This window comes from Hemitrygon akajei, chromosome 5 (assembly GCF_048418815.1).
Source record: "Hemitrygon akajei chromosome 5, sHemAka1.3, whole genome shotgun sequence".
NCBI classification, from domain to species: domain Eukaryota; kingdom Metazoa; phylum Chordata; class Chondrichthyes; order Myliobatiformes; family Dasyatidae; genus Hemitrygon; species Hemitrygon akajei.
The window spans coordinates 79614167-79641439 of NC_133128.1; the positions used below are offsets into that span (position 1 = coordinate 79614167).

At 40.1% G+C, this 27273-nt stretch overlaps 1 protein-coding gene across 3 annotated transcripts in view; it reads left to right on the plus strand.

The window, feature by feature from the left end:
* Nucleotides 1-27273, plus strand: part of cdkl5 (cyclin dependent kinase like 5) — a 533184-nt gene that overhangs the window by 376873 nt on the left and 129038 nt on the right. For all 3 annotated transcript variants that reach the window (XM_073045859.1, XM_073045858.1, XM_073045860.1), the window contains exons 2-3: nt 8480-8703; nt 16594-16628. In XM_073045859.1, coding sequence (XP_072901960.1) covers nt 8640-8703; nt 16594-16628 — 99 coding nt within the window. In that variant the 5' untranslated portion in view covers nt 8480-8639. The remainder of the gene's footprint in view (nt 1-8479; nt 8704-16593; nt 16629-27273) is intronic.

Below are 27273 nucleotides of genomic sequence, written 5' to 3' on the forward strand. Positions count from 1 at the left end.
ACTGGCAGTGCATTCCACACACCCACCACTCTCTGTGTGGGGGAAAAAAAACCTACCTCTGACATGTATTGTAAAACCCCTTGTATTTACTTCCAAGCACCTTAAAACCATGTCCCTTGTTTTAGTCATTTCAGCCCCTGAAAAAGCCTCTGGCTATCTGCATGATCAATACCTCTCATCCTCCGTCACTCCAAGGAGAAAACGCCAGGTTCACTCAACCTATTCTCATAAGGCATGCTCTCCAATGCAGGCAACATCCTTGTAGATCTTCCTCTACACTCTTTCTATAGTATCCACATCCTTCCTGTATTGAGGTGACCAGCACTGAACACACTACTCCAAGTGGGGTCTAGCTAAGGTCTTGTATATCCTCTCTGGTTCAACAGTCTAATGATTGTGGGCTAATAACTGTTCCGGAACCTAGTCATGTGGATCCTGAAACTCTCTACCTTCCTGATGGCAGCAACGAGAAGAGAGCATGATCTGGATGGTGGGGATCCTTGATGATGGATGCTGCTTTCCTGTGACAGCGCTTCTTATAGATGTGCTCAATGGTGGGAGGGTTTTACCTGTGATAGACTGGGTTGTATCCACTAGGGTTTTCCATTCAAGAACATTTGTATTTCTATACCAGCCTAATATACTCCCCAGCACTATAGAAGTCTGTCAAAGTTTTAGATGACATGCTGAATTTTCTCAAACTTCTAAGGAAGTAGAGGCACTGCTGTGCTTTCTTCATAATGGCACTTATGTGCCAGACCTAGGGCAGATCCTCTGAAATGATAGCACCAAGGAATTTAAAGTTGCTGATTCTCTCCACTTCTAATCCCCCTATGAAGACTGCCTCCTTTGGTTTCCTCCTCTTGAAGTCAGTACTCCACCCCTTGGTCTTGCTTTTTTAAATCTTTTTATTAATTTTCAAATAGATAGGCCTAATAACAATAGTAGTACAGAGAGATTGGGATTACATTGTTGGTAAGCAGAACATACAAGTATAAGCTATAGATAACACAAATGTGCTAAGCCTCCCAAACTCTTAATGTAATTAACATGATAGAAAAACTTATCAAAAAAAGCCCCAAGTTAGAAATAAAAAAAACTGAACTAAACTAAACAAAGCTGGGCTATTATATTACATCGGATACAATCAATAATGTTGGTAACTCCACTCCTCTATCCAAATATTTAAGGAAAATAAGGATTCAGAAAAGTTCAAATTACATCATATGAAAGTGTTGAATAAATGGTCTCCAAGTTTCTTCGAATTTAATCGAAGGGTCAAAAGTGACACTACAGAGTTTTTCTAAATTTAAACAATATATAGCTTGGGAAAACCATTGGAATGTAGTAGGAGGATTAATTTCTTTCCAATTCAATAAAATGGATCTTCTGGCCATTAATGTAACAAATGCAATCATCTGACGAGCTGAAGAGGATATATAACTATGTTTCACCATTGGTAAGCCAAAAATTGCAGTACAAGTGTCCCCCGTTTTTCAAACGTTCACTTTACATCAACTTGCTGTTACGAAAGACCTACATTAGTTACCTGTTTTCACTAACAGAAGGTATTTTCACTGACAGAAGGTGTTTTCACTGTTAAGAAAAAAGGCAGCGCACGCCGAGCAGGCAAGCTCCTCTCCCGGAACTGCATTCTAGCTGGCATTGCTTAAACACGTGCCTGTGAGCATCTGTGCTTTATGTCGATTTATTTTGTGCATACGTTAGCAAGATGAGTTCTAAGGTATTGGAAAAGCCTAAAAGAGCACGTAAGGGTGTTACACTTAGCGTAAAAATAGACATAATTAAGCGTTTCGATCGTGGTGAACAAAGTAAGAACATAGTGAGTTTGGCTAACGGTTTGTGGAAGTTGACGAAGATGATGTTGAAGAGGTTTTGGCATCCCATGACCAAGAACTGAGAGATGAAGAGGTAAGGATAACAACTGAAACCAAATACAGTAGCGAATGGCCCGAAAGTGAAGACATCCAGGAACTGAACATGAAGCAATTGCGTGAGATTTTCGCTGCGATTGACAACGCTGCAATGAATGCAGAAAAGTATGACTTTAATTTTGAAAAGGTGCATGGGTTTAGGGCATATTTGCAGGATGGTTTGAGTCCTTACAAAGAACTGTGATAGAAAAATGCGTGAGGCTAAGCAGTTAAGCATACTGTCGTTTTTCAAGCCTTCCACATCAGCCACAGCAGACGATGAACCTCGACCTTCAATATCGAGGCAGGCAGACATGGAAGAAGGTGACCTGCCTGCCCTGATGGAAATAGACGACGATGAGATGACACCCCAGTCTCCTCTACCTCCCACCACCCCAACCTCCAACGACACAGCCTAACACACCATCATCAGTGTCCTGACTGTCTTCCTGATTCCAGTAAGTGAAACTACACTGGGCGTACAATATTTCTAATTTATATAGGTTGTGTATTTTTATGTGTTATTTGGTAGCTTCATAGCTTAAAGGTTACTGGAAAGAGTGCTTCTGCTGGGAGCGCTGGCGCCGTGTGTTTCTGCCGAGAGCGCTTGCGTGAGATTTTCACTGCGGTGGACAGTGCTGCAATAATTGTAGAAAAGTATTCCTACGTTATATAGGCTGTGTATTTATCAGATCATTCCTGCTTTTACTATATGTTACTGTTATTTTAGGTTTTATGTGTTATTTGGCATGATTTGATAGGTTATTTTTTGAGTCTGCGAACGCTGACAAATTTTTCCTGTATAAATAAGTGGTAATTGCTTCTTCACTTTACGACATTCAGGCTTACGTACAGTTTCATAGGAACGCTCTACCTTCGAATAATGGGGAAACCTGTAATAGGATGAGGATGTAAATCAATACTCAAAACTGTTGAAATAATATCAAAAATGTCTTTCCAATATTTCTCTAAAAGAGGGCAAGACCAGAACATATGGGTCAAAGAAGCTACCTCAGACTGACATCTATCACAGACAGGAATTATATGAGAGTAAAAACAAGCTAGTTTGACTTTAGATGTGGGCCTTATGCACCACCTTAAATTGTATCAACACATGTTTAGCACGTATAGAGGAGTTAACTAATTGAAGAATTTTTTCCCATTTCTCTGTAGGTAAGGAAAATTGAAGTTCCTTTTCCCATTCATTCTTGATTTTATACCTGGCTGTATTTTCATAATCATGTCATAAATAGTTGCAATTAAACCCTTCTGATAAGGGTTTAAACCTAAATTTTTTTCAGTGATATCAGTTGGATATGAATTAGGAAAAGTATGTAACATATTACTCAAAATGTTTCTAATTTGTAAGTATCTAAAAAGGTGGGACCTGGGTCTTGCTGACATTGAGTGAGAGATTGTGGGTTGTGGCATCATTCAGCTAGATGTTCAATCTCCTTCCTATATGCTAATTCATCATCACTTTTGATTCAGCCAGAGACGGTAGTTTTGTCTTAAATATGGCATTGGAACTTAGCCCCACAGTTAGTGAGTACACAACCATGTGGTGTACCGGTACTGATGATGTTGTGGAGGAGATGTTGTTGCCAATCCGAACTGATCAGGGTTTACAAAAGAAGAATCAGGGATTCAGTTGCATAAGGAGGTATTGAGGCCAAGGTCTTGAAGCTTATTGATTCGTTTAGAGGGGATGATAGATTTGAATGCCGACCTGTAGTCAATGAAGAGCATCTTTTAATGCATCTTCACTGTCCTGATGTTCCAGGGTTGAGTGAAGAGCCAATGAGATTGCATCTTCAGTTGACCTGTTGTGATGTAGGCAAATTGGAATGGATCCAAGTTGCTTCTCAGGCAGGCATTGATAAGTTTCATCACCCATCCCTCAAATACTTCACAGTGGATCTATGTGCTACTGGATGATGGTCATTGAGGCAGATTATCATGTTCTTCTGAGGCACTGATGTAATTGAAGCCTGCTGGAAGCAGGTGGGTACCTCAGCCTACTAAAGCAAAAAGTTAAAGATGTAGGTAACACTCCAGCCAGTTGATCAACATCTGTCCACTGAAATAAAAAAAACATAGATATTAAATTAAATTAAATCAATGATCCTCCTAGTCAATCAAATTCTGTAAATATTTCAGGGAATTCTGTTATTTTCATTGATCGTCTGGACATATCTCTGAGTTCTCAATGCAAGTTGATCATGATATTTAACATTTGAGATTCCCTTAGCTGTTAAATATAGCTGCATTAATTTTGCCACTTAGTGAACATGGTATCAATTGTGTTTTTGAATATGGGTTTATAATCATTTGAGTTTTTCTTCATCCAAAAAGTGTATATAATAATACACCTTGGCTACGCTATCAGTACGTCCACACACATAACTTCACCAAGAAAGACAAATATGGCAGGTAGTTTAAAAGTGTCACCACCTGACAGTCATTTTGAAAACATTCATTATTCTAACTTGAAGATATATCACCCTTTCTTCATCTTTGCCAAATCTAAATTCAAGAACTTCAAACACAACATTGCTGAGGGAGTACCTTCGCCAGAAAGGCTGCATCATCACTTTCTCAAAGACAGATTGGGATGCAAAGTAAATGTTGGCCTTGTCTATGATGCTCATATTCCATAAATGATTAAAAATTCGGTAAAGTTGTTGAAAATTGAAATAAAAGTTGAAGGAAAATACTTTCAAGTGGTGTAACACACACACAGAATGCTGGTGGAACACAGCAAGCCAGGCAGCATCTATAGGGAGAAGCGCTGTCGACATTTTGGGCGGAGACCCTTCGTCTAGTCCTGACGAAGGGTCTCGGCCCAAAACGTCGACAGTGCTTCTCCTTATAGATGCTGCCTGGCCTGCTGTGTTCCACCAGCATTTTGTATGTGTTGCTTGAATTTCCAGCATCTGCAGATTTCCTCGTGTTTGCCTTCAAGTGGTGTACATTGCTTTGTATTTGAATATCAATCCCCTTCTATTACAATGTTTCTGTTTCTGTTCAGAATGTTCTGTTGCTTAGCATATTCTTATTTAGTTGCTATAGATCTGATGAGATGGATCTTAATACAAATGCATGGTTATTGAGGACCAGTAACTATGATACAGCATATTCCAGTTAATAGGGCCATCGGTTAAATGGACAGCTGCTTATTTGGAACAATTCTTAAAGAACAAAAACTAATTGAGAAAATGGCCAGAATTCATTTTGTTTATTTGAGACAGTACGCTGCTCACTTTGAGACTGTTTCCAAACAGTTTCTTACTAGCAAGAGAAAATCTGCAGATGCTGGAAATCCGAGCAACACACACAAAATGCTGGAGGAACTCAGCATTTATGGGAGAAAAAAAATACAGTTCACGTTTTGGGCTGGAACCCTTCGGCCAGACTTAATGGCATTAGTTACCTGCATTTGCGTGGCCATTAGACGCAACACCATGCTTAGAGCGAACAGTTTTTAAATAGCATTATTTGTGTGTGTGTTCAAAAAGCAGCAATTTTTGTCACTGGTAGTTGGAGAGATAAGCAGTAAGACAATTCAGAGCTGTTTTACTCACTGTGGCTTCAGGCATTCAGGTTTGGAGATGCAGGATACAGCCAGGAGTGAAAATGAAACTGTTTCACTATTTGAGCAAGTTGGAAACTATGAAGAATTTGAAGGTATCAACAGTCATATTGAATGCTACAATTAAATGAGGATTTGGAGGATGCACTCGTTGACAGGGTTTATGAAAGCAGTCCATTATCTGCACAAGGTGTCTGCACTGATTTTGTTCATTTATAGTCAAAAGAACGCAACACAGATGAATTCCTAGGTCAATAAGTATTAGGAACAAATACACAGTTTTATAGTACTGCAGTTGTATTGGTAGTATTTTAATTTGTTATGTATTTCCTTAAATATATAATTTATTACTCAGTTTGTCTTTTTTTAAATACCTTTTTAAACTACTTCCATGAAAATTCTCAGTTAATTGGGACAGCTGCTTAATTGGGCAAAAACGTGCTGGTCCCATTTGTCCCAATTAACTGAAATCTACTGTATTTAATTTTTGTTTTAATAAATAATGTCTTTCAATTCATTGTGTGAGTCAAGGAAATTAATATGCTCAGAACATATTTTTAGCACAGAAAACTGGGTATTCAAGGTAAAACAAATGTGTGAGTGTGCATGTCCTTTTCTGGTTCCTGGTTGCTCCTCCTTTGTCGCTATTTTGGGCATTTTTGATTGGGGCGGCCTGCAGATAGCGAATGACACAGCATTAGATTGAATTTAACTTCATATGCCTGAACTCTTTTGATTTTGTGTTTTTTCACTCATTTTTTGCCATTTGCGTGATTTTTTTGCGTGTTGTGGGGTGTTGATGTTTTTCTTTGAATGGGTACCATGGTTTTCTTTGTTTTGTGACTGTCTTTGGGAAGATGGACCTCAGGGTCATACACTGCATGCATGCTTTGAAATAAATGTATTTTGATACTTTGAGAGATATAGGTTTTTAATCTGCGGTTTTTAGTTGCCCATTAAAATTGTTATGTAGCACAAATCTAATCATGCATGATATTGCGAAGCCTAATTTACATGTGCGTATTCAAATTTAAAAAAATATATTTACTTCTATTTTTCATGACCTGTGCAATGTGTGGGCAGTTATTTTTTTTGCTAGCCGTCTTTAAAATTAAGAAGAGGTAGAAGCCAAATCTTTCAAATAATTTTGTGCATTTGGATTTTCTGTGAATTGTTTGTGGAAATATTGTGATATTTCATTGTCAGTTAAATAATGTTGACTACCACCCTGCTTAAATAAATAGGAAGCTGCAGAGCATTTGTCAGTATTGATTGGGCTACTTTTGTGCAAGCAGCTGTAAAGTGTTTTAGACTACTTATTAAGTACTAACATTTCTTGGCTGAAAGGCAGACAATACCAGATGCTTAAATGTTAAGAAAATGCTATGATACTATAATAAAATTTGAAGGCATTAGGAAGTAATACCAGTGTTAAAGAATGATTTTCGTATACAACCAATACTTTGAGCTGAATTTCCATGTTCTGTATTTAGAGAGAAGTTTAACATATGTTGAAATATTGTTTCCTGAAAACTTTTGCTGTAACATAAACCAATGTATAATAAAGAATTTTTTTATACATGCGAAGAGTGAAGAAGGATTAGAGGTTAATTATTGCCTAGTTTCAGTCAGATTTTTGAGAATATTACAGACAAGGCCTCATCACATTTGAACTGTGTATGCAAGCACAAGAAATTATAACTGCGATATTACAAACATGTTTTTGGAAATGTTCTACAGCATACTTATAAGGGACATTAGATATAATAGCAGTGAAAGAAAAGCATACTATTAATATTCTTTATCCAGTCAAAACCATATAGATCTTTTCACAGAGTGGGCCAAATCACTGAAGGTAGGCTTGAGCTCTTTGATAAGGCTTTTATGAATGAATGGCTTTGGTGCTTCAGTATTTTAATTGAGAAACAGATATGGTGGAGAACATATATAAATGACTTAGATAAATTGGACAACTTAATGTCCATGCTCCAGGAATATCTAATTAAAAAATGTAACCAATTGTTTCTCTTTGAATATCTCTGGGATATAATGTAAGTGTAATAAACAGATGTTATGAAATGGGGAAATCTGTAATGTCATTCCTATTATAATGGTTCTTCTTTGCCCTATCTTTTCCCCATTCTTGCTATCTGTTGGAAATCCTGTGCTGAATGGTACTGAGAGCTTCCTAAACTTTATCAGGGAAAAATCTATGGAATAAATGTCATTAGAAGCATTGGGTTTTTCTCAGCTGTATGTTAAATGTCTTTATAGCTTACCAAATGGATCATGGTTTTATTGCATTTGTCATTAAATATGTCATGTTATCTGCAGAAGTATTTTATCTTTGTAATGTCATTTGAAAGCTAAGCTAATATGAGAAATTCATGGGAAGCCGTTATGTTGTTGGGAGTAATTCAAATTTGCATAACACCATAAATTTAATTAAACCTTTTGGGAGTTAGTTAGCTAAACTTCTGTGTTCTGGTAATATTTATAAAATGCTATTCTCATTCCCCTTTCCATTTCACATGCCTTCCTTCCCCTCCACTGCACTCAAATCTTTGGTGGATTATTATTTCAATACAGCATTTAAACTATTGGATTTTGGTGTATTTATTTTGCCTGATTGATATTAAAAAATTTCACTCTTCTTCATATAGTACATATATGAACTATATATAGTACATATTAGAAGAACTATGTTAATTGCACATAGGGAACACATCTTCAGTCCAAAATATAAGATTTCCAGGTACAGTAACCTCACCACTTTGTAGATGTCAGATGGAATAGGTGCTATTTACAATTTTTTTTCATCTTATAATGTTTAATACGATTTGCAACATTATCTTGCCTCAGTAGAAAAGATAAGTCACCTTTTCCAGTTAATAGAAATTTATTTCCCAGAAATAGTTTTCGTATTGATAATTACATATGTTGTTTCTTTCAGATGGACAGCATTGTGATTAGATTCGGACAAGTATGAAGGATGTGAAATTGATTTGTTGGAAGTTCTGCTTCTATGGACACTGTACAAAACCTGCGTGCATGATTAATTTTTGCAACCACGATGTGATTTTGGATCACGTTTTTCAGAGAACTTTGTCTTCATGAAGATTCCTGACATTGGTGATGTGATGAATAAATTTGAAGTCCTTAGAATTGTAGGTGAAGGTAAGGATTGAACTGGAAGTGTTAATGTTGATATTACATTGTTCAGAATATGCTGGAAAAATAACAACAAATTATTTTCTTGTATTTTAACAAAAAATGGCATGCCTTTCTTTTGCTGAGGAGACTTTACATGAGTTATACATTCATATATACGATACTTGGGTGTCATTGTACAGCAGTGATGCAACGAGACCTGGGTGTCATTGTACAGCAGTCATTGAAGGTGGGCATGCAGGTACAGCAGGCGGTGAAAAAAGCAAATGGTATGTTGGCATCCATAGCAAAAGGATTTGAGTACAGGAGCAGAGAGGTTCTACTGCAGTTGTACAAGGCCTTGGTGAGACCGCACCTGGAATATTGTGTGCAGTTTTGGTTCCCTAATCTGAGGAAAGACATTCTTGCCATAGAGGGAGTACAGAGAAGGTTCACCAGATTGATTCCTGGGATGGCAGGACTTTCATATGAAGAAAGACTGGATCGACTAGGCTTATACTCACTGGAATTTAGAAGATTGAGGGGGGATCTTATTGAAACGTATAAAATTCTAAAGGGATTGGACAGGCTAGATGCAGGAAGATTGTTTCCAATGTTGGGGAAGTCCAGAACGAGGGGTCGCAGTTTAAGGATAAAGGGGAAGCCTTTTAGGACCGGAAAAATTTCTTCACACAGAGCGGTGAATCTGTGGAATTCTCTGCCACAGGAAACAGTTGAGGCCGGTTCATTGGCTATATTTAAGAGGAAGTTGGATATGGCCCTTGTGGCTAAAGGGATCGGGAGGTATGGAGAGAAAGCAGGTACAGGGTTCTGAGTTGGATGATCAGCCATGATCATACTGAATGGCGGTGCAGGATCGAGGGGCTGAATGGCCTGCTCCTGCACCTATTTTCTGTGTTTCTATGTGCAGATGACTTTTCTAGCTGTGGATAACTCTCCCTAAATCAGGATCTTTATTAAGCTTTTCATGCTTCAAGATAGCATTGCATTTTTGTTGTTGAATTAAATACCCCATAAGCTACATTTAATGAGTTTGGCTAAATTTATCCAACTGCTACGTTGTTACTCATTCTCAGAGGCCAAATTGGTGAACAGTGGAGATTTTGGAATGCCATTAAATATAGGAAATAAATAATAAATAAAAGAAGTTTAATAGTTTAAAAAATTATTATAAAGTGATTGAGTATATAAGGAAGTATATAAAAAAAATAAGGAATCTATTACCCTCTGCTTCTAATCCCCTCCCCCTGGTGCCCCTCCTTCTTCCCTTTCTCCCATATTCCACTGTCCTCTCCCTATCAGATTCCTTCTTCTCCAGCTCTTTACCTTTCCCACCCACCTGACTTCATCTATCACCTTCTAGCTAGTCCCCCTCCCCCCCCCCCCACCGTTTTATTTTGGTGACTTTCTGCTTCCTTTCCAGTCCTGAAGAAGGGTGTCGGTCTGAAACATTGACTGTTAATTCATTTCAATAGACGCTGCCACTCCTGCTGAGTTCCTCCAGCATTTTATGTGTGCTATTGCTAGAAACATTTAGACAATAACTGTGGAAAGAGAAAAAGAGGGTCTTGGACTCTTCTTTCCACAGATGCTGCCTAAGCTGCTAAGTGTTTAGACCTTCTGTGTCAATTTAAGATTTTGAGAAGGATGGACAGAGTAGATGGCAAGAAACTGTTTCCTTAAGACCATAAGATACAGGAGTAGAATTAGGTCATTTGGCCTATCGAGCCTGCTCCCATTTCATCATGGCTGATCCAATTTTCCTCTCAGATCCAGTCTTTTTCCCTGTATCTTTTCGTGCTCTGACTGGTCAAGAATCTGTCAACCTCTGCCTTAAATATACATAAACTCTTGGTCTCCACAGCTGCCTCGAGCAAAGAATTCTGCAGATTCACCACTCTCTGGCTAAAGAAATTTCTCCTCATCTCCATTCTAAAAGGATACCCCTCTATTATGAGGCTGTGTCCTCTGATCTTCAACTCTCCCAGCATAGGAAACATCCTCTCCACATCCACTCTATCAAGGTCTTTCACCGTTTGATAGGTTTCGAAGATGTCGCCCTTCATTCTTCTGAATTCCAGCGAATACAGGCATATAGCCATCAGATGCTCTTCAAATGACAAACCATTCAATCCAAGAATCATTTTCGTGAACCTCATTTGAACCCTTTCCAGTTTCTGCACGCCCTTTCTAAGATAAGGGGCCCAAAACTGCTCATAATACTCCAAGTGAAGCCTTATCAGTGCTTTATAGATTTTCTTTAGTGGAATACCTATAACTAGGGATTGGCTATTAGCAACTGAAACAACAAGTTTATTTTGTATATACAGAGAATTCGAACATGTGCAATCATCAAAAAGACAAAGTAGGATAGCAAGAGTATATTGAAAAGAAGAGAGCATAAGATATAGGAGTAGAAGTAGGCCATTCAGCCCTTCGAGTCTGCTCTGCCATTCAGTCATGGGCTGATCCAATTCTTCCAGTCATCCCCACTCCCCTGCCTTCTCCCCATACCCTTTGATGCCCTGGCTAATCAAGAATCTATCTATCTCTGCCTTAAATACACCCAATGACTTGGCCTCCGCAGCCACTCATGGCACAAATTCCACAGATTTACCAGCCTCTGACTAGAGTAATTTCTCCGCATCTCCATTCTAAGTAGGCATCCTTCAGTCTTGAAGTCGTGCCCCCTTGCCCTATACTCCCCTACCATGAGAAATAACTTTGCCATATTTAATCTGTTCAGGCCTTTTAACATTTGGAATGTTTCTGTGAGATCCTCCCTCGTTCTCCTGAACTCCAAGGAATACAGGCCAAGAGTTGCCTGATGTTCCTCATACGGTAACCCTTTCATTCCTGGAATCATTCTCGTGAATCTTCTCTGAACCCTCTCCAATGTCAGTATATCCTTTCTAAAATAAGGAGCTCAAAACTGCACACAGTACTCCGTGTGGTTTCATGAGTGCCTTATAGAGCCTCAACACCACATCCATGCTCTTGTATTCTATACTGCACCTCTAGAAATGAATGCCAGCATTGTATTTGCCTTTTGCAGCACCGACTCAATCTGGAGGTTAACCTTTAGGGTATCCTGCACTAGGAGTCCCAAGTCCCTTTGCATCTCTGCATTTTGAATTCTCTCCCCATCTAAATAATGCTTTGCCTGTTTATTTTTTCCACCAAAGTGCAGGACCATACACTTTCCAACATTGTATTTCATTTTCTACTTCTTTGCCCTCTCCCCTAAACTAATTAAGTCTCTGCAGGCTCTCTGTTTCCTCAACACTACCCGCTCCTCCACATATCTTTGTTTCATAGGCAAATTTAGCCACAAATCCATTAATCCCATAGTCCAAATCATTGACATACATCGTAAAAAGCAGTGATCCCAACACTGACCCCTGTGGAACTCTGTTGGTCACAGGCGGCCAGCCAGAATAGGATCCCTTTATTCCCACTCTGTTTTCTGCTGATCAGCCATTGCTCCACCCAAGCTAGTAACTTCCCTGTAATTCCATGGGCTCTTATCTTGCTAAGCAGCCTCATGTGTGGCACCTTGTCAAAGGCTTTCTGAAAATCCAAGTATACCATGTCTACTGCATCTCCTTTGTCTACCCTGCTTGTAATTTCCTCAAAAAATTGCTGTAGGTTAGTCAGGCAGGATTTTCCTTTCAGGAAACCATGCTGGCTTTGTCCTATCTTGTCATGTGCCTCCAGGTACTCCGTAATCTCATCCCTAACAACAACATCCCAACAACTGATGTCAGGCTAACAGGTCTATAGTTTCCTTTCTGCTGTCTCCCAGTCTTCTTAAATAGTGCAGTCACATTTGCAAAGCAGATGACCAGCCATTATCTTATGGAGGAGGATTGAAGGGCTATGTTGGGACACACTTCCTCATACTTGTTCTTAAATTTTATTCTTTACTAGTTTTAATGTTATTTTTTTGTGGTGCTTCTTCACTCAATCTTATTTTCCCCTCATTAGTTATATCTTGGTCTAATTTGATTCCAGTTCATATTCTTCTATTTTCTTTAATTTAGAGATGAAAGGTAGAATGGGTGCATGCACAGAAATTTGATACTCAACATGCACAAGACCAATGAGATGACTGTTGGCTTTAGGATGGTGCTGGCTGACCATTCTCACTGTACCTAAATGGCTCCTTAACAGACAAACTCATCTGGTCCCTCAGCACACACGAGGAAATCTGCAGATGCTGGAAATTCAAACAACATACACAAAATGCTGGTGGAACACAGCAGGCCAGGCAGCATCTATAAGGAGAAGCGCTGTCGACGTTTCAGGCCGAGACCCTTCGTCAGGACTAACTGAAAGGAAAGATACTAAGAAATTTGAAAGTAGTGGGGGGGGAGGGGGAAATGCAAAATGATAGGAGAAGACCGAAGGGGGTGGGATGAATCTAAGAGCTGGAAAGGTGATTGGCAGAAGTGATACAGAGCTTTTTCTCTCTCTCTGCCCATCACTCTGCCTGTTCTCCATCTCCCTCTGGTGCTCCCACTTCCCCCTTTCTTTTTCCTGAGGCCTCCCGTCCCATGATCCTTTCCCTTCTCCAGCTCTGTATCACTTTCGCCAATCACCTTTCCAGCTCTTAGCTTCATCCCACCCCCTCTGGTCTTCTCCTATCATTTCGCATTTCCCCCTCCCCCCACTACTTTCAAATCTCTTAGTATCTTTCCTTTCAGTTAGTCCTGACGAAGGGTCTTGGCCCGAAACGTCGACAGTGCTTCTCCTTATAGATGCTGCCTGGCCTGCTGTGTTCCACCAGCACTTTGTGTGTGTTGTTTGGTCTCTCAGCACCTCCTTTTTGGTCTAGGAAGTCTGGCAGCCTCTTCACTTCCTGAGGAGATTAAGGCAAGCAAGGCTCCACCTTCTTCTTCTTCTTCTCCTCCTCTCCCTCCCTAACCCGCCCCCTCCCCCTTCCCCTATCATTTTGCATTTCCCCCTCCCCCCACTACTTTCAAATCTCTTAGTATCTTTCCTTTCAGTTAGTCCTGACGAAGGGTCTTGGCCCGAAACGTCGACAGTGCTTCTCCTTATAGATGCTGCCTAGCCTGCTGTGTTCCACCAGCATTTTGTGTGTGTTGTTTGGTCTCTCAGCACCTCCTTTTTGGTCTAGGAAGTCTGGCAGCCTCTTCACTTCCTGAGGAGATTAAGGCAAGCAAGGCTCCACCTTCTTCTTCTTCTTCTCCTCCTCTCCCTCCTCTCCCTCCCTCCCCCTCCCCCTCCCCCCTTCCCCTTCCTCTTCCTCCTCTTCCCCCCACCCCCTCAATCTGGTATGGGAAATGCAAGGCATCTGACTGCAAGTACCTACAATGGATTGCGAAGACTACTGAGAGGATCATCAAGATCTCTCATCCACCCATCTGAGATATTTATCAGGAGTGCTGCATACGTAGCACCCTTAAATTTGTCCATGATCCCTCTCATCCGTCCAACAATCTCTTTGACCCCCCCCCCCCTCCCAAGAAGTTGTTTTTGGCCTACTAAAATTCAGTTGTGGTGTTCAACTGACCCATAAACATATATTATGCTAGAAGATTATGTAACCACAAGCTACAGTGGTTGTTATTCCAAGTATCAAAATGCCACAAAAAAATTACTTATTACATGGTCTAGACCAGGGGTGTCAAACTCATTTTAGGTCACGGGCCGGATTGAGCAAAATGCAGCTTCATGCGGGCTGGATCAGTCGGATGCGTGCGAACGCAGCTTTCGTTGCCTCCGTTTTTTCAGCCTGCTCTCATGTGTCTCAGTCTCTGCTATAACTACCAAGTGTTTCACTTTACAAATTCCGTTTCTTATGAAGAAGACTGCCGAATAAACACTAAAAACCCATGAAAACCTGGTACCTGAATAAACTCAGCATTAGCCATATCATACGCCATAGGCGCTTTGATTACTGGGGCCAGCTTTAATAGTAATTAGATATTATCTCGCGGGCCAAAGATAATTCCACCACGGGCCGGATTTGGCCCGCGGGCCTTGAGTTTGACATATATGGTCTAGGCAAAGGCGCTCTAACTCCATTGTTCTCTTAAAGCATTTTTTTTATTCTTTGGAAGTTTCCTGGGTTCAGAAACTCACAAATTATAACCTTGTATTCTGTAGATCGGAATAGAATTAGAAAACAATTCAGGATCACTTATTTCATAGAAACATAGAAACATAGAAAATAGGTGCAGGAGTAGGCCATTCGGCCCTTCGAGCCTGCACCGCCGTTCAATATGATCATGGCTAATCATCCAACTCAGAACCCTGTACCTGCTTTCTCTCCATACCCCCTGATCCCTTTAGCCACAAGGGCCATATCCAACTTCCTCTTAAATATAGCCAATGAACTGGCCTCAACTGTTTCCTGTGGCAGAGAATTCCACAGATTCACCACTCTCTGTGTGAAGAAGTTTTTCCTCATCTCACTGCTAAAAGGCTTCCCCTTTATCCTTAAACTGTGACCCCTCATTCTGGACTTCCCCAACATTGGAAATAATCTTCCTGCATCTAGCCTGTCCGTTCCCTTTAGAATTTTATACATTTCAATAAGATCCCTCCTCAATATTCTAAAATTTCTGTTATTATTGAGGGTATTTGTTTAGTATTTTAGTTTATTTTTTCCACAAAACACACAAAGGGAGAGTTTGTCATTTGCGTGAATAGCTGAGCAATGCAAGTCGGAGACCTCTCCAGCTAGGTCCTTCATATTAACAAAATACCTACCGGAAATCAGAAATGAAACAGAAAATGCTGGAAGTATGCAGGATCTGCAGAAATAAGAAGAGATTTAACATTTTGGATTGATGACCTTTTATCATAACTAAGCAATGTTAGAATCAGCATATAGCAAGGAAAGGGAAGGATGGAAAATGTCTGAGGATGGAAATCTAGAGAATCTGTAATGCAAATTGGTTTAAGACACGTGCTGGCAGACAGAGGGTGTTGAAGGCTTGTTAATTATAATTGATCTGTTCCAAGAAGACAAAATGAAGTAGTTGAATGAAGGCAAGGAAATGAAAGCAGTGTTTTCTATAAACCTCAAATAATAGGAAATATTAGGAGTACAGATAGAAAATGTGGGAGCAAAATTGAGTTAATCTTTTGATTGATGTTTCATCAAAAATAGCTGGTTCTGACACACACACACACACACACACTGGAAAGACTGCATTCAGTGCTCATGATGTGGTCTGCTATGCATAGGCAGAGCAAACATGTTGGTAACCATTCTGAGGAAAAAAGAAATAATTTCTATTTGGCCTATCAAGGCGACCTTGTGCTTTCATTTACTTCTGACTTTAGTATTTACATCCCACTTAGACACTATCATCTTTTATTGGGTTCTTGCACTACTTATTTCTTTTATCTCATGGAACAGCATATAATCTTCAGCTATGTTACAGTCCTTGGGATTTGATATTAATTTCTACATTTTCTGAATCCAGTTTCATTTCATAGTTCCATTTTTCTTTGTGATGCAAGTCAAGTCCGGGCAGATAATTTGCAATTAACAAGCATCACCAGACTATCATCGTTTAGATCACAACTTCTTTATGCCTCCATCCAATCACAGATGTTTGCTTTTGTTCTCTCCACATTTGCCCTTTCTCTGGAACTGAAAGCACATGCTTTCTAATTTTGCCTAGTTTTGATGAAAGTTCATCAAACTGAAATGTGAATTTGTTTGCTCTTCGCTGTACATTAAATGCTCATTTGAGCAAAATGTTGGAACATGGTCAGTAAAAGTAAACTGTAACCTGGCGATAAATGGGTGTTCTTAGAATTAAGGTAACTGGATGGCAAGGACTAGGTTGGGGAAAAAAGTATTTACAATAGTTTATTTGAATCATCTGAAATATAATTGTTTTTCTTCTTTCACAGGAGCCTATGGGGTGGTACTAAAGTGCAGGCACAAGGTTAGTGAATGACAGATTAATGAACTTCTTAGTGAAGAAAAAAAAATAATGGATTTCAAAATTCACCCATTATTGTTGTATATATATTCTGTAATGATGTAATCATGTTGATTGATACATTCTCATAACGGACATGAGTTAGTTCAGTTCTGTGTTAACACAGGTTTAATATCTTAGATGATCTACAGTATCATACACCATTAGCTGAGTTTTTGATGCAAAAGAAGCATTGGATAACAAAATCAGTAAAGTTTTCAACAGGTAGCACTGGTAGTGAAGAATTATAGTTTAGAGAGGGAAAAGATATAATGTGAATGGACTATGATATTAAGAAATTGCATCAATCCACTTCCGTATATCACCTATTGGTTTCAATATCACTTTTGAAATATTTTTCTTAGAAAGTAGGGATTTTGTTTCTGTCAAGGTGGTTCTTTTGGAAAAATAGGCATTAGAAGTTAATTTTTGTAGAAGATTAAGTATATCTTTTCTCTGGCCGTGGGGAGATTGGAATTTCAGAAATGGAAGAAGAAGGAGCATTTTAAAATCTGGTTTTCATCAGTAAAGTACTTAAAGTAGATGGGTCCCAACCCATTATTGTAGTTTATACATTATGGTTACCTCATAATTTTTGGTTATTTTTACCTTTACTTCAGTTCTATAATCAGTGACAGGCCCTGCTTCTGTACTGCTACCTAGTTCTGTTTTTGCTGCAAAGCACCTTGGAAGTCATAGACATTCCATTTCACGCTCTGTATACTAGGATGAGAAAGTGAGTTTCCATTTGTACAGGGGAGAGGGATCCAGGATTTGCATCAGAGTAATTTTGTCTGTGTATTTGTGCTGCATGTCTGTTTTGCACCATGATGTCAATATGTTGAACCTGCTTGGTGCCTATGGCAGGGCTTGATAGTGGTTTATGAGAATGATGTAAAGGACATCTAGTTCTACTTTTTTAAGTCATTTATGGTCGTAAATGTTTTTGCTGTATTAGCCAGTGTGTGGCTAGTAGTATTCAGGAGACAGATGGAAAGGATATCTAGTATTGCCACTGTTTTGTATTCAAGTATTTTATGGTTCCAAATCCTGTTGCTGTGTGAGGTTGCTATCAACAGACAGTATCTGCCTGATGAGTTAGAGGGACCTTTAGCTCTGGTCTAACCAAGATCCCCTGGCCTCCATTTAATAACTTCTTGCATTCTGACTGCTGATAATTGCATAATGTTGACCGTAGTCAACTATCTGTGTCTACAGAAAATGCTGATTGTTTTGGGGTGGTTATATGTCTCCCATTTATGAAGATTTGAAATTTTGTGTTGCTAACAAATATTTTAGCTAGAATTCATATACAGAAAAAATAATGCCCTAGATAATTAGGTTATACAACTGTTCTCAAATGAATGGACGTATTATCGTATCAGATGAGAAATATATCGTGTTTAAGATACTGCTGATGAGTTTGCTTCACTTCTTTCTCTTCATTATTAAATGAACAAAGTGCAAAAGAGTCAAACTGGAATGACTTGTGAAGTGACTAAGTGGAAAGCATGAAATGGTTAAATGGCATAAATAATGTGCCAGATCAGTCCTTTCACATGGTGGCACTTTTATCAGATCCATTGCAAAGATTGTCCTGTATGTTGAAGTAGGCTGTGAGTAGGTATTAGGTACGAACATTGGATCCTAAGGTCAATCAGTATTTAAATTACAAAGACAAAATAACACTATTTGAAAAAATAATTGTCAAAATATTTTAAACAACAATTAAACTGATAAAACACTTAACTGTACTTACTGTATCTTTTTTAATTGTTAGTGAATGGAGTCAGTTCCTTGTGCCAGCTATAGACAGCATAAAATTGAAGGGCTGGATGCAAAATATATATCTCTCCTCAGCTCGTTGACAAATTCTATATTGGAACAGTAAGTCATGTGCGCTGCATGCACCCTTCTGTGTTTCCTGTAGGGATTTGGATGTCAGAGATGAGCTGACCCTTCCACTACTTTCAGCTATCAGTTTCTTATAGAACCTCTGGCTGTAGATTAATTAGATCTAGTGCAGTTCCAAATTAGAAATCAAAATAAATTATCACATTTCTGAGTTTGAGTACAGTGGATTCCAGTTAATTGGGCCTTGTTAATCAGGATAGCCGCTTATTTGGGACAACTTAAAAAACAAAAATGAATCAAGAAAATGGCCAGAATTCCCATTGCTTACTCAAGACATTGTTCTGCATAATTGGGACTAGAGATGGTTGTCGTGCAGTTTCTAACAAGAGTCAGTTGCATACACTTCATGGCCATTAGACAGTACACCTTAGAGCAAATAGTTTAAAAATAGCGTTATTTATATGTGTTTGTGTTCAAAAAGCAGCAATTTTTGTTACTGATAGTTGGCAAGTAATAGTAAGTCAATTAGGAACTGTTTTGCTCACTGTGGTTTCAAGCATTCAGACTTGGAGATGCCAGACACAGCCAGGAGTAAAAATAAAATGATTTCACTAGTTGAACAGGTTAGAAACTGTGAAGAATTTGAAGGTATTGACAATCACCTTGTTACAATTCAAATGAAGATTTGGAAGAAACAATCTTTAAAAGTATTGTATGAAGGCAGGTCATTATTTGCACTTGGTGTCTGCACTGATTTTGTTCATTTATGATCAATCAAAAGAACACTGCAGTCAGTGTACACGAAGAAATTCTCCATCGATAAATATTAAGAGCCAATATAGTACAATAGTAGTATTGACTCACACACCTTTGATCTCTACAAGGCACTCATCTCTCACCTGGGGCTCCAAGTAGTTGTTTGCATGTGACAGTGGCTACACCTCGACATACAGCTTCAACAGCTGGGTTAAACCAGATGAGGGTAGCCTGTGGGCCTCATACCCCAATGATATACAGACATACCTGCCCTAGTATGCGAAGGTCTCTTCAAAGACCTGACGGATGAGATCTGTAGTGAGATCCAATGGCCAGAGTGGTGGTTCTTCAATGCTCTGTGGAGAGCGAAAGGCATGACCAGGCACCGAAGAAGTAATAGCCATCCACTGCTACCAAGAAAGGCCCCAGTTCTGATGACCACTGGACCCGGACTTCTGAGTTCGAGAAGGTGGAACTGGAACTGCCCCTGTTGCAACAGCTTTTGCACTTGGAAAAACTGATCTCTCTCAGATTTCTTGACATCGTTGGGCAAGATGGACAACCACCACCAGTAACATTGGCACTGTTCTAATTTTTTCTGTACACTTAGACCCTGCATAATGCTGATTCATTGCAACATGATTATTCAATTCTTCATTGAAATGTTTTAAAATGACAAAAATTCATTCTAACCAACACTTAAAACTTTTCAAGAACAGCTGCCATTACAGTAAACATTCAATCTGCCAATGAGTGTGCTTTACATATGCTCTGAGCCACTCACAGCCTATCACGTATTAGTTTACACTCTGCCTCCCCCGCGTGTGTAAACGTTCTTGCTCCCTTGCCAACTTATTTCATTTTTATCACCCATGATGTCTGGAAAATGGCTTGCAACTTCCAGTGAAGGTAGTACATCTACGATGTCTAGGAAAAGTATTAGCAATGGATGTGAAACTGCAAGTGATAGGGCCTTTGGAAGCTGGTGAGCGTCAGGTTGATGTTGGCGCCTCTTTGAAATTTCTGCTGTTAATCAAAATGACCCGGAGTGGGAGCGAAGCAATAAGGCAAAGAGAAGTGTTTCAACATGATTTCCTGCTACCGAGAACTGCTTCATAAGAGGAAATTTTAAAGAAGGCAATCAAATCTCAACTTGAAGAAGAAGCTAAAGTGAGAGGAGGACCCACAGCTTGGTCCCTCCTCTAAGATGTAACCACCACCCACTTCCCTCCGCTGCAGCTGCGATGCGTTGCTTCTTCACTGATGTTCTGGTTAGGCTTATTTGTGTGTTTGTTACTCCATGAATTACAGTGTATACATAAAATAATATAGCATATATCTCGGGTTTGATTTTTAAAAGTCAGGCACACATGTCCACTTACGTAATGTTATAATGATTCCGCATAGCACTGATTTACATAGTGCTTCACCTCTGAGGAGCACATTCTCAAAATTAAGCAGGATCTGAGTGTATTTCATTTAAATATGTAATTTATTCAGTTAAGCAGTAGTTTCTCTTTTTATACCTTTTAAACTGTTTCCATGAAACTTTGGCTAATAGAGGCAGCCAGTTAATTGGGCCAAAATGTACTGGTCCAATGTGTTCCAATTAACCTGAAGTTACTGTTATTTGAAAAGAGGTAGTGTGTCAGGTGTATAAAATGAAGAATTGAAAGATAACTGTCACAACAGAGTATACTTGTATATATTTTGGCATCCTAGGGTACAAATGGCTGCATTTGCAGGGACACAATAGAATTCACAATCCCAAGCACTAATTTGTAGTAATATACTTAACTGGTTCTGCCTATGATTTGAGCCCTCCCCACTGAGAAAACAAAGGAGGGTGTTGAAAGAAAACTTGAAATCAAAGTTCATAGCCAGAGTTTTGCAATAATTTTTGTTGTTATCCATCTTGAACTAAAAAGGCTTTTGTGTACTTAAAAGTTTAAAAAAGTAATTTAACAACATAAGCTGTTGAAGTAGAAATAAACCATTAGCTCTCTTAGCTCTCTAAGCCTAGTTTTCTATTCAGTAAGACTGTGGTGTATCACTTTTTCTGCACTAACGCTGCATTATCCATTGATATCCCGAATATCAAAAACATTAACTGATCTTGAACTTAAATGGACAGTGACTGAGCCTCCATAGCCCCCTTATTTAGAGAATTTCAGAAGTCATTGCCCTCTGTATGGGAAATAAAAATGTATTCTCATCTCAATCCTGAATTACTGACCCTTTAGGCTAGGTACCACCACCCAAGAGAAGCATCACTTCTGTACCTGCCATTCAAAGACCCATAATTTCTTTTTGATACTATGAGTTCACCTCTAGTCTTTCTGAACTGAAGCATAGACCCATTCTGCTTAATATCTCCTTGTATCATAAATCATCCCATCCCATGAATATTTCATTTGAATCCTGCCTTTATCACATTTATCCTTCTTTAATGAGATCAGATCTGTGCATCATCCAGCTGTGCAGTAACATAGTTTTATTTTTATATTCAAATCCTTTGCGTTAGAGGCTGATGTATTGCTCATTTTCTCAATTGCTTACTGCACCTTCATGTCATTTTTCATAGAGCTTTGGAATTATTCAATAAAAGGCCAGGCAGCTCAGCTCCACTTATCCATGCTGACCAAGTGCCTTCTTGAGCTTCTCCCATTTGCCTGGTTTATATTCCTCTTAACCTACATCCATGATTTGTCCAAAAGTCTTTTCAACATTGTAATTCTATCTGCTTTTACCACTTCCTCTGTAGCTCATTCAATATACTGCTGGATTCTGATGTTTTTGATCTGAGGTTCTTTTGGTAGCTAAGAATGAGGCATAATACGTTGCTAAATGATTATTTTATTAAACACGAAGAGAACAAAGAGGTAGAAAAGGAGAGTAGTGACAGAGAAAGTGACGGTGAGAAAGGAGAACAAAGAAGAAAAGAAAGATGATGAGCCATCATGCTTCCTATACCAAAGATAACAGACATTCCATTTAAGTTTGTAGGTAAAAGTTAACCAATCAGATAGCCCTTATTTCAATAAAGTGATGCCCGAGAAGCTTCCAGAATAATACAATGTACTGTAACCAGTAAGGGGCACACTGAACAATTGCCTGTATATAGGTAATTGTATAAAATACCAGCAAGCATAAGAAAGCCAAAGCTACAAAGAAAGTAACAATTATACAATGTAATCCAATATCCCTTTGATTTAAAATCACACATTTAGAATCATTACATCTGAACATTCAGAGGCAGAACAACTTGTATCTACATTAAGTATGAAATAATAAAAAACTAGTTAAGTTATGGAAATATTACAAAGTAATCTTTGGATCATGTCATTGTTAGGTAGATTAGTAGGTACTCTTAATGTGAGTTTGAAGTATCTATTTAATGAGCACTCATAGACAAGTAAAAATCATGTAAATTATGATGAAGCATATCAGGACAAATAATATGATTCATAATATTGAGTAACCGTAGCTTCTGAGACTAAAATGAATCTAACCAAAGAAACCCCATCTATCAGATTGATGAATTTTAGCTGCTACTTTTTGAATATGATCAGGCAAACCATTTATGTCTTGAGACTTGTCAGGTATATAAGTAAGTACAACACTCCTTGCCTATAACTGCACATGTTCACCCCCCCCCACCCTTAACTGCTTTGAGAAGATCTAATGCCATCTGATTTTGAAGAGCCACCTTACACATGGTGACTATTCCAAAGTGTGCAGAATATATTGACATATTCAACAGCTGGAGGGATTAACAGCATCAGCAAATTCATATGATACTCGCAAGTATACGTTATGAGTCATCTCAATTGGCACATAGTGAGTAGGGAAAATTGGCAAAATATAACAACAACTAATAATATTAGAATAAACTTGATAATGTCTGGCAGCTGTCAACTGTTTGAAATCTACTGGCTGGTTAGTGATTTGCTCACTGTAGCCCAGCAACATAAGCATTGAGCCAGAGCACATTAACCACAGTGCTTGTTGTCCTTGTCATATACCATTTTAGCTCACTTACAGTGGCGAGCATGTATTCACTTACTTTTACCATCTACTTTCACTGCCAAGTTAGTAATTAACACACTTGATAAGGACCTTCACCATTGAGCTTCTAGTGGTTCCTTATACGGTTTTATAATCAGGACCCACTCATTAGGAATCATGGTGTGTCCTCCTTCAGTTGGATCACTTTAAGTGGCAAAAACCTGTTGAGAAGCAGACTGTACAGTTTGAGTTAATTTCTCACAATAGTTAACTGTCTACACTAATGTGTATATCAGCTTCTCTAAAAGCAAGAGCTCCTGGCAGTGACATAGGATGCCATGTTACTACCTTGAATGGACTTAATTTTCTTGTTTGGGGTTGCTCTAATGCATAGGAAGAGCTGTAGGCCATGGTATGCCTTCTTCATGATACTTAGTCAGACGTTGTTTGATGGTTCCATTTATTCGCTGAACTTAGAAACACGAGAAACTCTGCAGATGCTGGAAATCCAAAACACAAAAACTACAGACACAAAATGCTGGAGGAACTCAGCAGATCAGGCAGCATCTATAGAAAAGAAGGTGGGGGGGGGGGGGAAAGTAAAGATATGTTTTGTGATTAGGACCTTTGGAGATTCTGGAAGTTGCAAAGTTGCGGATAATGTGTTGGATGCGGAGGCTAATGGAATGCTAGGTAAGGACAAGAGCTTCTATCACTGTCATGATGCCGAGAAGATGGGGTGAGTGCAGATGTGTGGAAAATGGAGGGGTTTAACTTGACCTGATGACTCTGGATGATGTGGACAATAGAAAGACCATTCAGTGTTCCTCAGTTGACATAATTCCTGACAAACACTCCCAGTGAAATGTGTTCCTTGGTCAGAATTGATGTAAAATGGTGATCTCCATCTCAAAATATAATCCTTGATCAGAGTTTTTGTTGAGTATGAGGCAGTGGCTTTCCATGCTAGAATAGCTTCTATCCATCCTGAAAACTTGCCCACTATTACCAGTACATCTGAGTATCCTTGTAACTTTGGCAAAGTAATGTAGTCCACTTGTAAGCGTAAAAATGGATCAGCTGGGGCAGGAGCATTTAATTGTGATAGTTTTTATGCTGCTCCAGGATATGTTTTCTGGCCTGTCATGCATCTTTTAAATGGTTGTCAAGTTGTGATCCTGAACTTTGGATTCCATCACCACTGGGAGAAACTACTGATCATCTTTAACCATTCCAAGGTGTGCTAGGGAGTGTATCTGCTGTGCCAGGTAAGGAAGCAATGCAGTTGGAGCTACTAGCTTATGACTAGGGCCATATCTCCATGCTCCATCACTGTTTAACCTCCAAGAAGAGAAAATCTGCAGATACTGGAAATCGAGCAACACACACGAAGTGCTGGAGGAACTCAGCAAGCCAGGCAGCATCTATGGAATAAAGCACAGTCGATGTTTCAGGCTGAAATCCTTCAGCAGGACTGGAGAAAAAAAGCTGAGGAATAGATTTGAAAGGTGGGGGGAAGGGGAGAAAGAAACAGCAGGGGATAGTTGAAACTTGGACGGGAAGGGATGAAGCAAAGAGCTAGGAAATTGGTGAAAGAGACAGAAAGCCATGGAAGAAAGAAAAAATGGGGGAGGGGCATATAAGGTGCATATATGGAATATAAGGTGGTGTTCCTCCAACCTAAGTGTGACCTTATCACAACAGTAGAGGAGGCCATGGATGGACATACCGAAATGGGAATGGGAGGTGGAATTAAAATGGGTGGCCACTGGGAGATCCTGCTTGTTCTGGCGGACGGAACGTAGATGGTCGGCGAAGCGGTCGCCCAATCTCTGTTGGGTCTCACCGATATACAGGAGGCCACACTGGGAGCACCGAAAACAGTATGTAACACCCCCCCCCCCCCCCAACAGTCTCACAGATGATGTATCGCCTCACCTGGAAAGACTGTTTGGGGCCCTGAATGGTAGTGATGGAGGGAGCATAGGGGCAGGTGTAGCACTTGTTCCGCTTGTAAGGATGAGTGCCAGGAGGGAGATCAGTGGGGAGGGATGAATGGACAAGGGAGTCACCTAGGGAGCGATCCCTGTGGAAAACAGAAAGTGGGTGGGGGGAGGGAAAGATGTGTTTGGTGGTGGGATCCAGTTGGAAGTGGCAGAAGTTTCAGAGAATTATGTGCTGGACGTGGAGGCTGGTGGGGTGGTAGGTAAGGACAAGAGGAACCTTATCCCTGGTAGGGTGGCAGGAGGAAGGGGTAAGAGCAGACGTGCTTGAAATGCAAGAGATGTGGTTGAGGGCAGCGTTGATGGTGGAGAAAGGGAAGCCTCTTTCTTTGAAAATGGAGGAGATCTTCATTCTAGAATGAAAGGCCTCACCCTGAGAGCAGACTCAATGGAGGAGAACGTATTGAGAGAAGGTAATAGCGTTTTTACAAGTAGCAGGGTGGGACGACGTATAGTCCAGGTAGTTGTGAGAGCCAAAGGGGTGGCCATGGACACTCGCATGGGTCCCAGCTTTGCCTGTTTGTCATCTATGTGGAACAGTCTATGTTCCAAGCCTACCCTGGTGACCATCCTGCACTTTTCCTGTGCTACATCAATGACTGCATTGGTGCTGCTTCCTGCACCTGTGCTGAACTCGTTGATTTCATCAATTTTGCCTCCAACTTCAACCCTGCACTCAAATTCACCTGGTCCGTTTCCAACACTTCCCTTCCCTTTGTCGATCTCACAGTCTCTATCTCCAGAGACAGCTTACCCACTAATGTCTATTATAAACCAACAGACTCTCACAACTACCTGCACTATAACTTGTCCCACCCTGTTACTTGTAAAATCACCATCCCCTTCTCTCAATACCTCTGTCTCTGCTGTATCTGCTCTCAGGATGGGGCTTTTCATTCTAGAACAAAGGAGGAGTCCTCATTCAAAGAAAAAGGCTTCCCTTCCCCTACCATCAATGCTGCCCTCAACTGCATCTCTTCCATTTCACACCCTTACCCCATCCTCCCACCACTCTACCAGGGATAGGGTTCCTCATCCTTATCTACCACCCCACCAGCCTCCGCATCCAGCACATAATTCTTCGAAGCTAACGCCACCTTCAACTGGATCCCACCACCAAATTCATCTTTCCCTTCCCCCCCACCAACATTCTGCTTTCCGCAGGGATCCTTCCCTATGCAACTCCCTTGTCCATTCGTCCCTCTCCACTGATCTCTCTCTTCATGCTTGCAAGCAGAATGCTACACCTACCCCTACAGCTCCTCCCTCACTGCCATCCCAGGCCCCAAACAGTCCTTCCAGGTGAGGTGACACTTCACCTGTAAGCCTGCCGGGGTCATATATTGTGTTCGGTGCTCCCAGTGAGACCCGACATTGATTGGGAGACCGCTTTGCCGACCATTTACACTCCATCCACCAGAACAAATGGGATCTCCCAGTGGCCATCCATTTTAATTCTATTTCCCATTCGTATTCCGATATGTCCATCCATGGCCTCCTCCACAGTTGTGATCAGTCCACACTTAAGTTGAAGGAACAACACCTTATATTCCATTTGGGTAGCATCCAACCTGATGGCATGAACATCGATTCCTCAAACTTCCAGTAATGCCTCACCCCCTTCACCATTTCCCATCCCCTTTTCCCTCTCTCATGTTATCGCCTTGCCCGCCCATCGCCTCCCTCTAATGCTCCTTTCCCTCCCTCTTTTTTTCTTTCTTCCATGGCCAATCTTTCTCTTTCACCACTCAACTTCCTATCTCTTTACTTCATCCCTCCCCCTCCAAGTTTCACCTATTGCCTGGTGTTTCTCTCTCCCCCTGACCCCCACCTTTCAATCTACTCCTCAGCTGTTTTTCTCCAGTCCCGCTGAAGGGTTTCGCCCTGAAACATCAACTGTGCTTTTTTCCATAGCTGATGCCTGGCCTGCTGAGTTCTTCCAGCATTTTGTATGTGTTGCACTGTTTAACCTCCCACCATTCTCCATC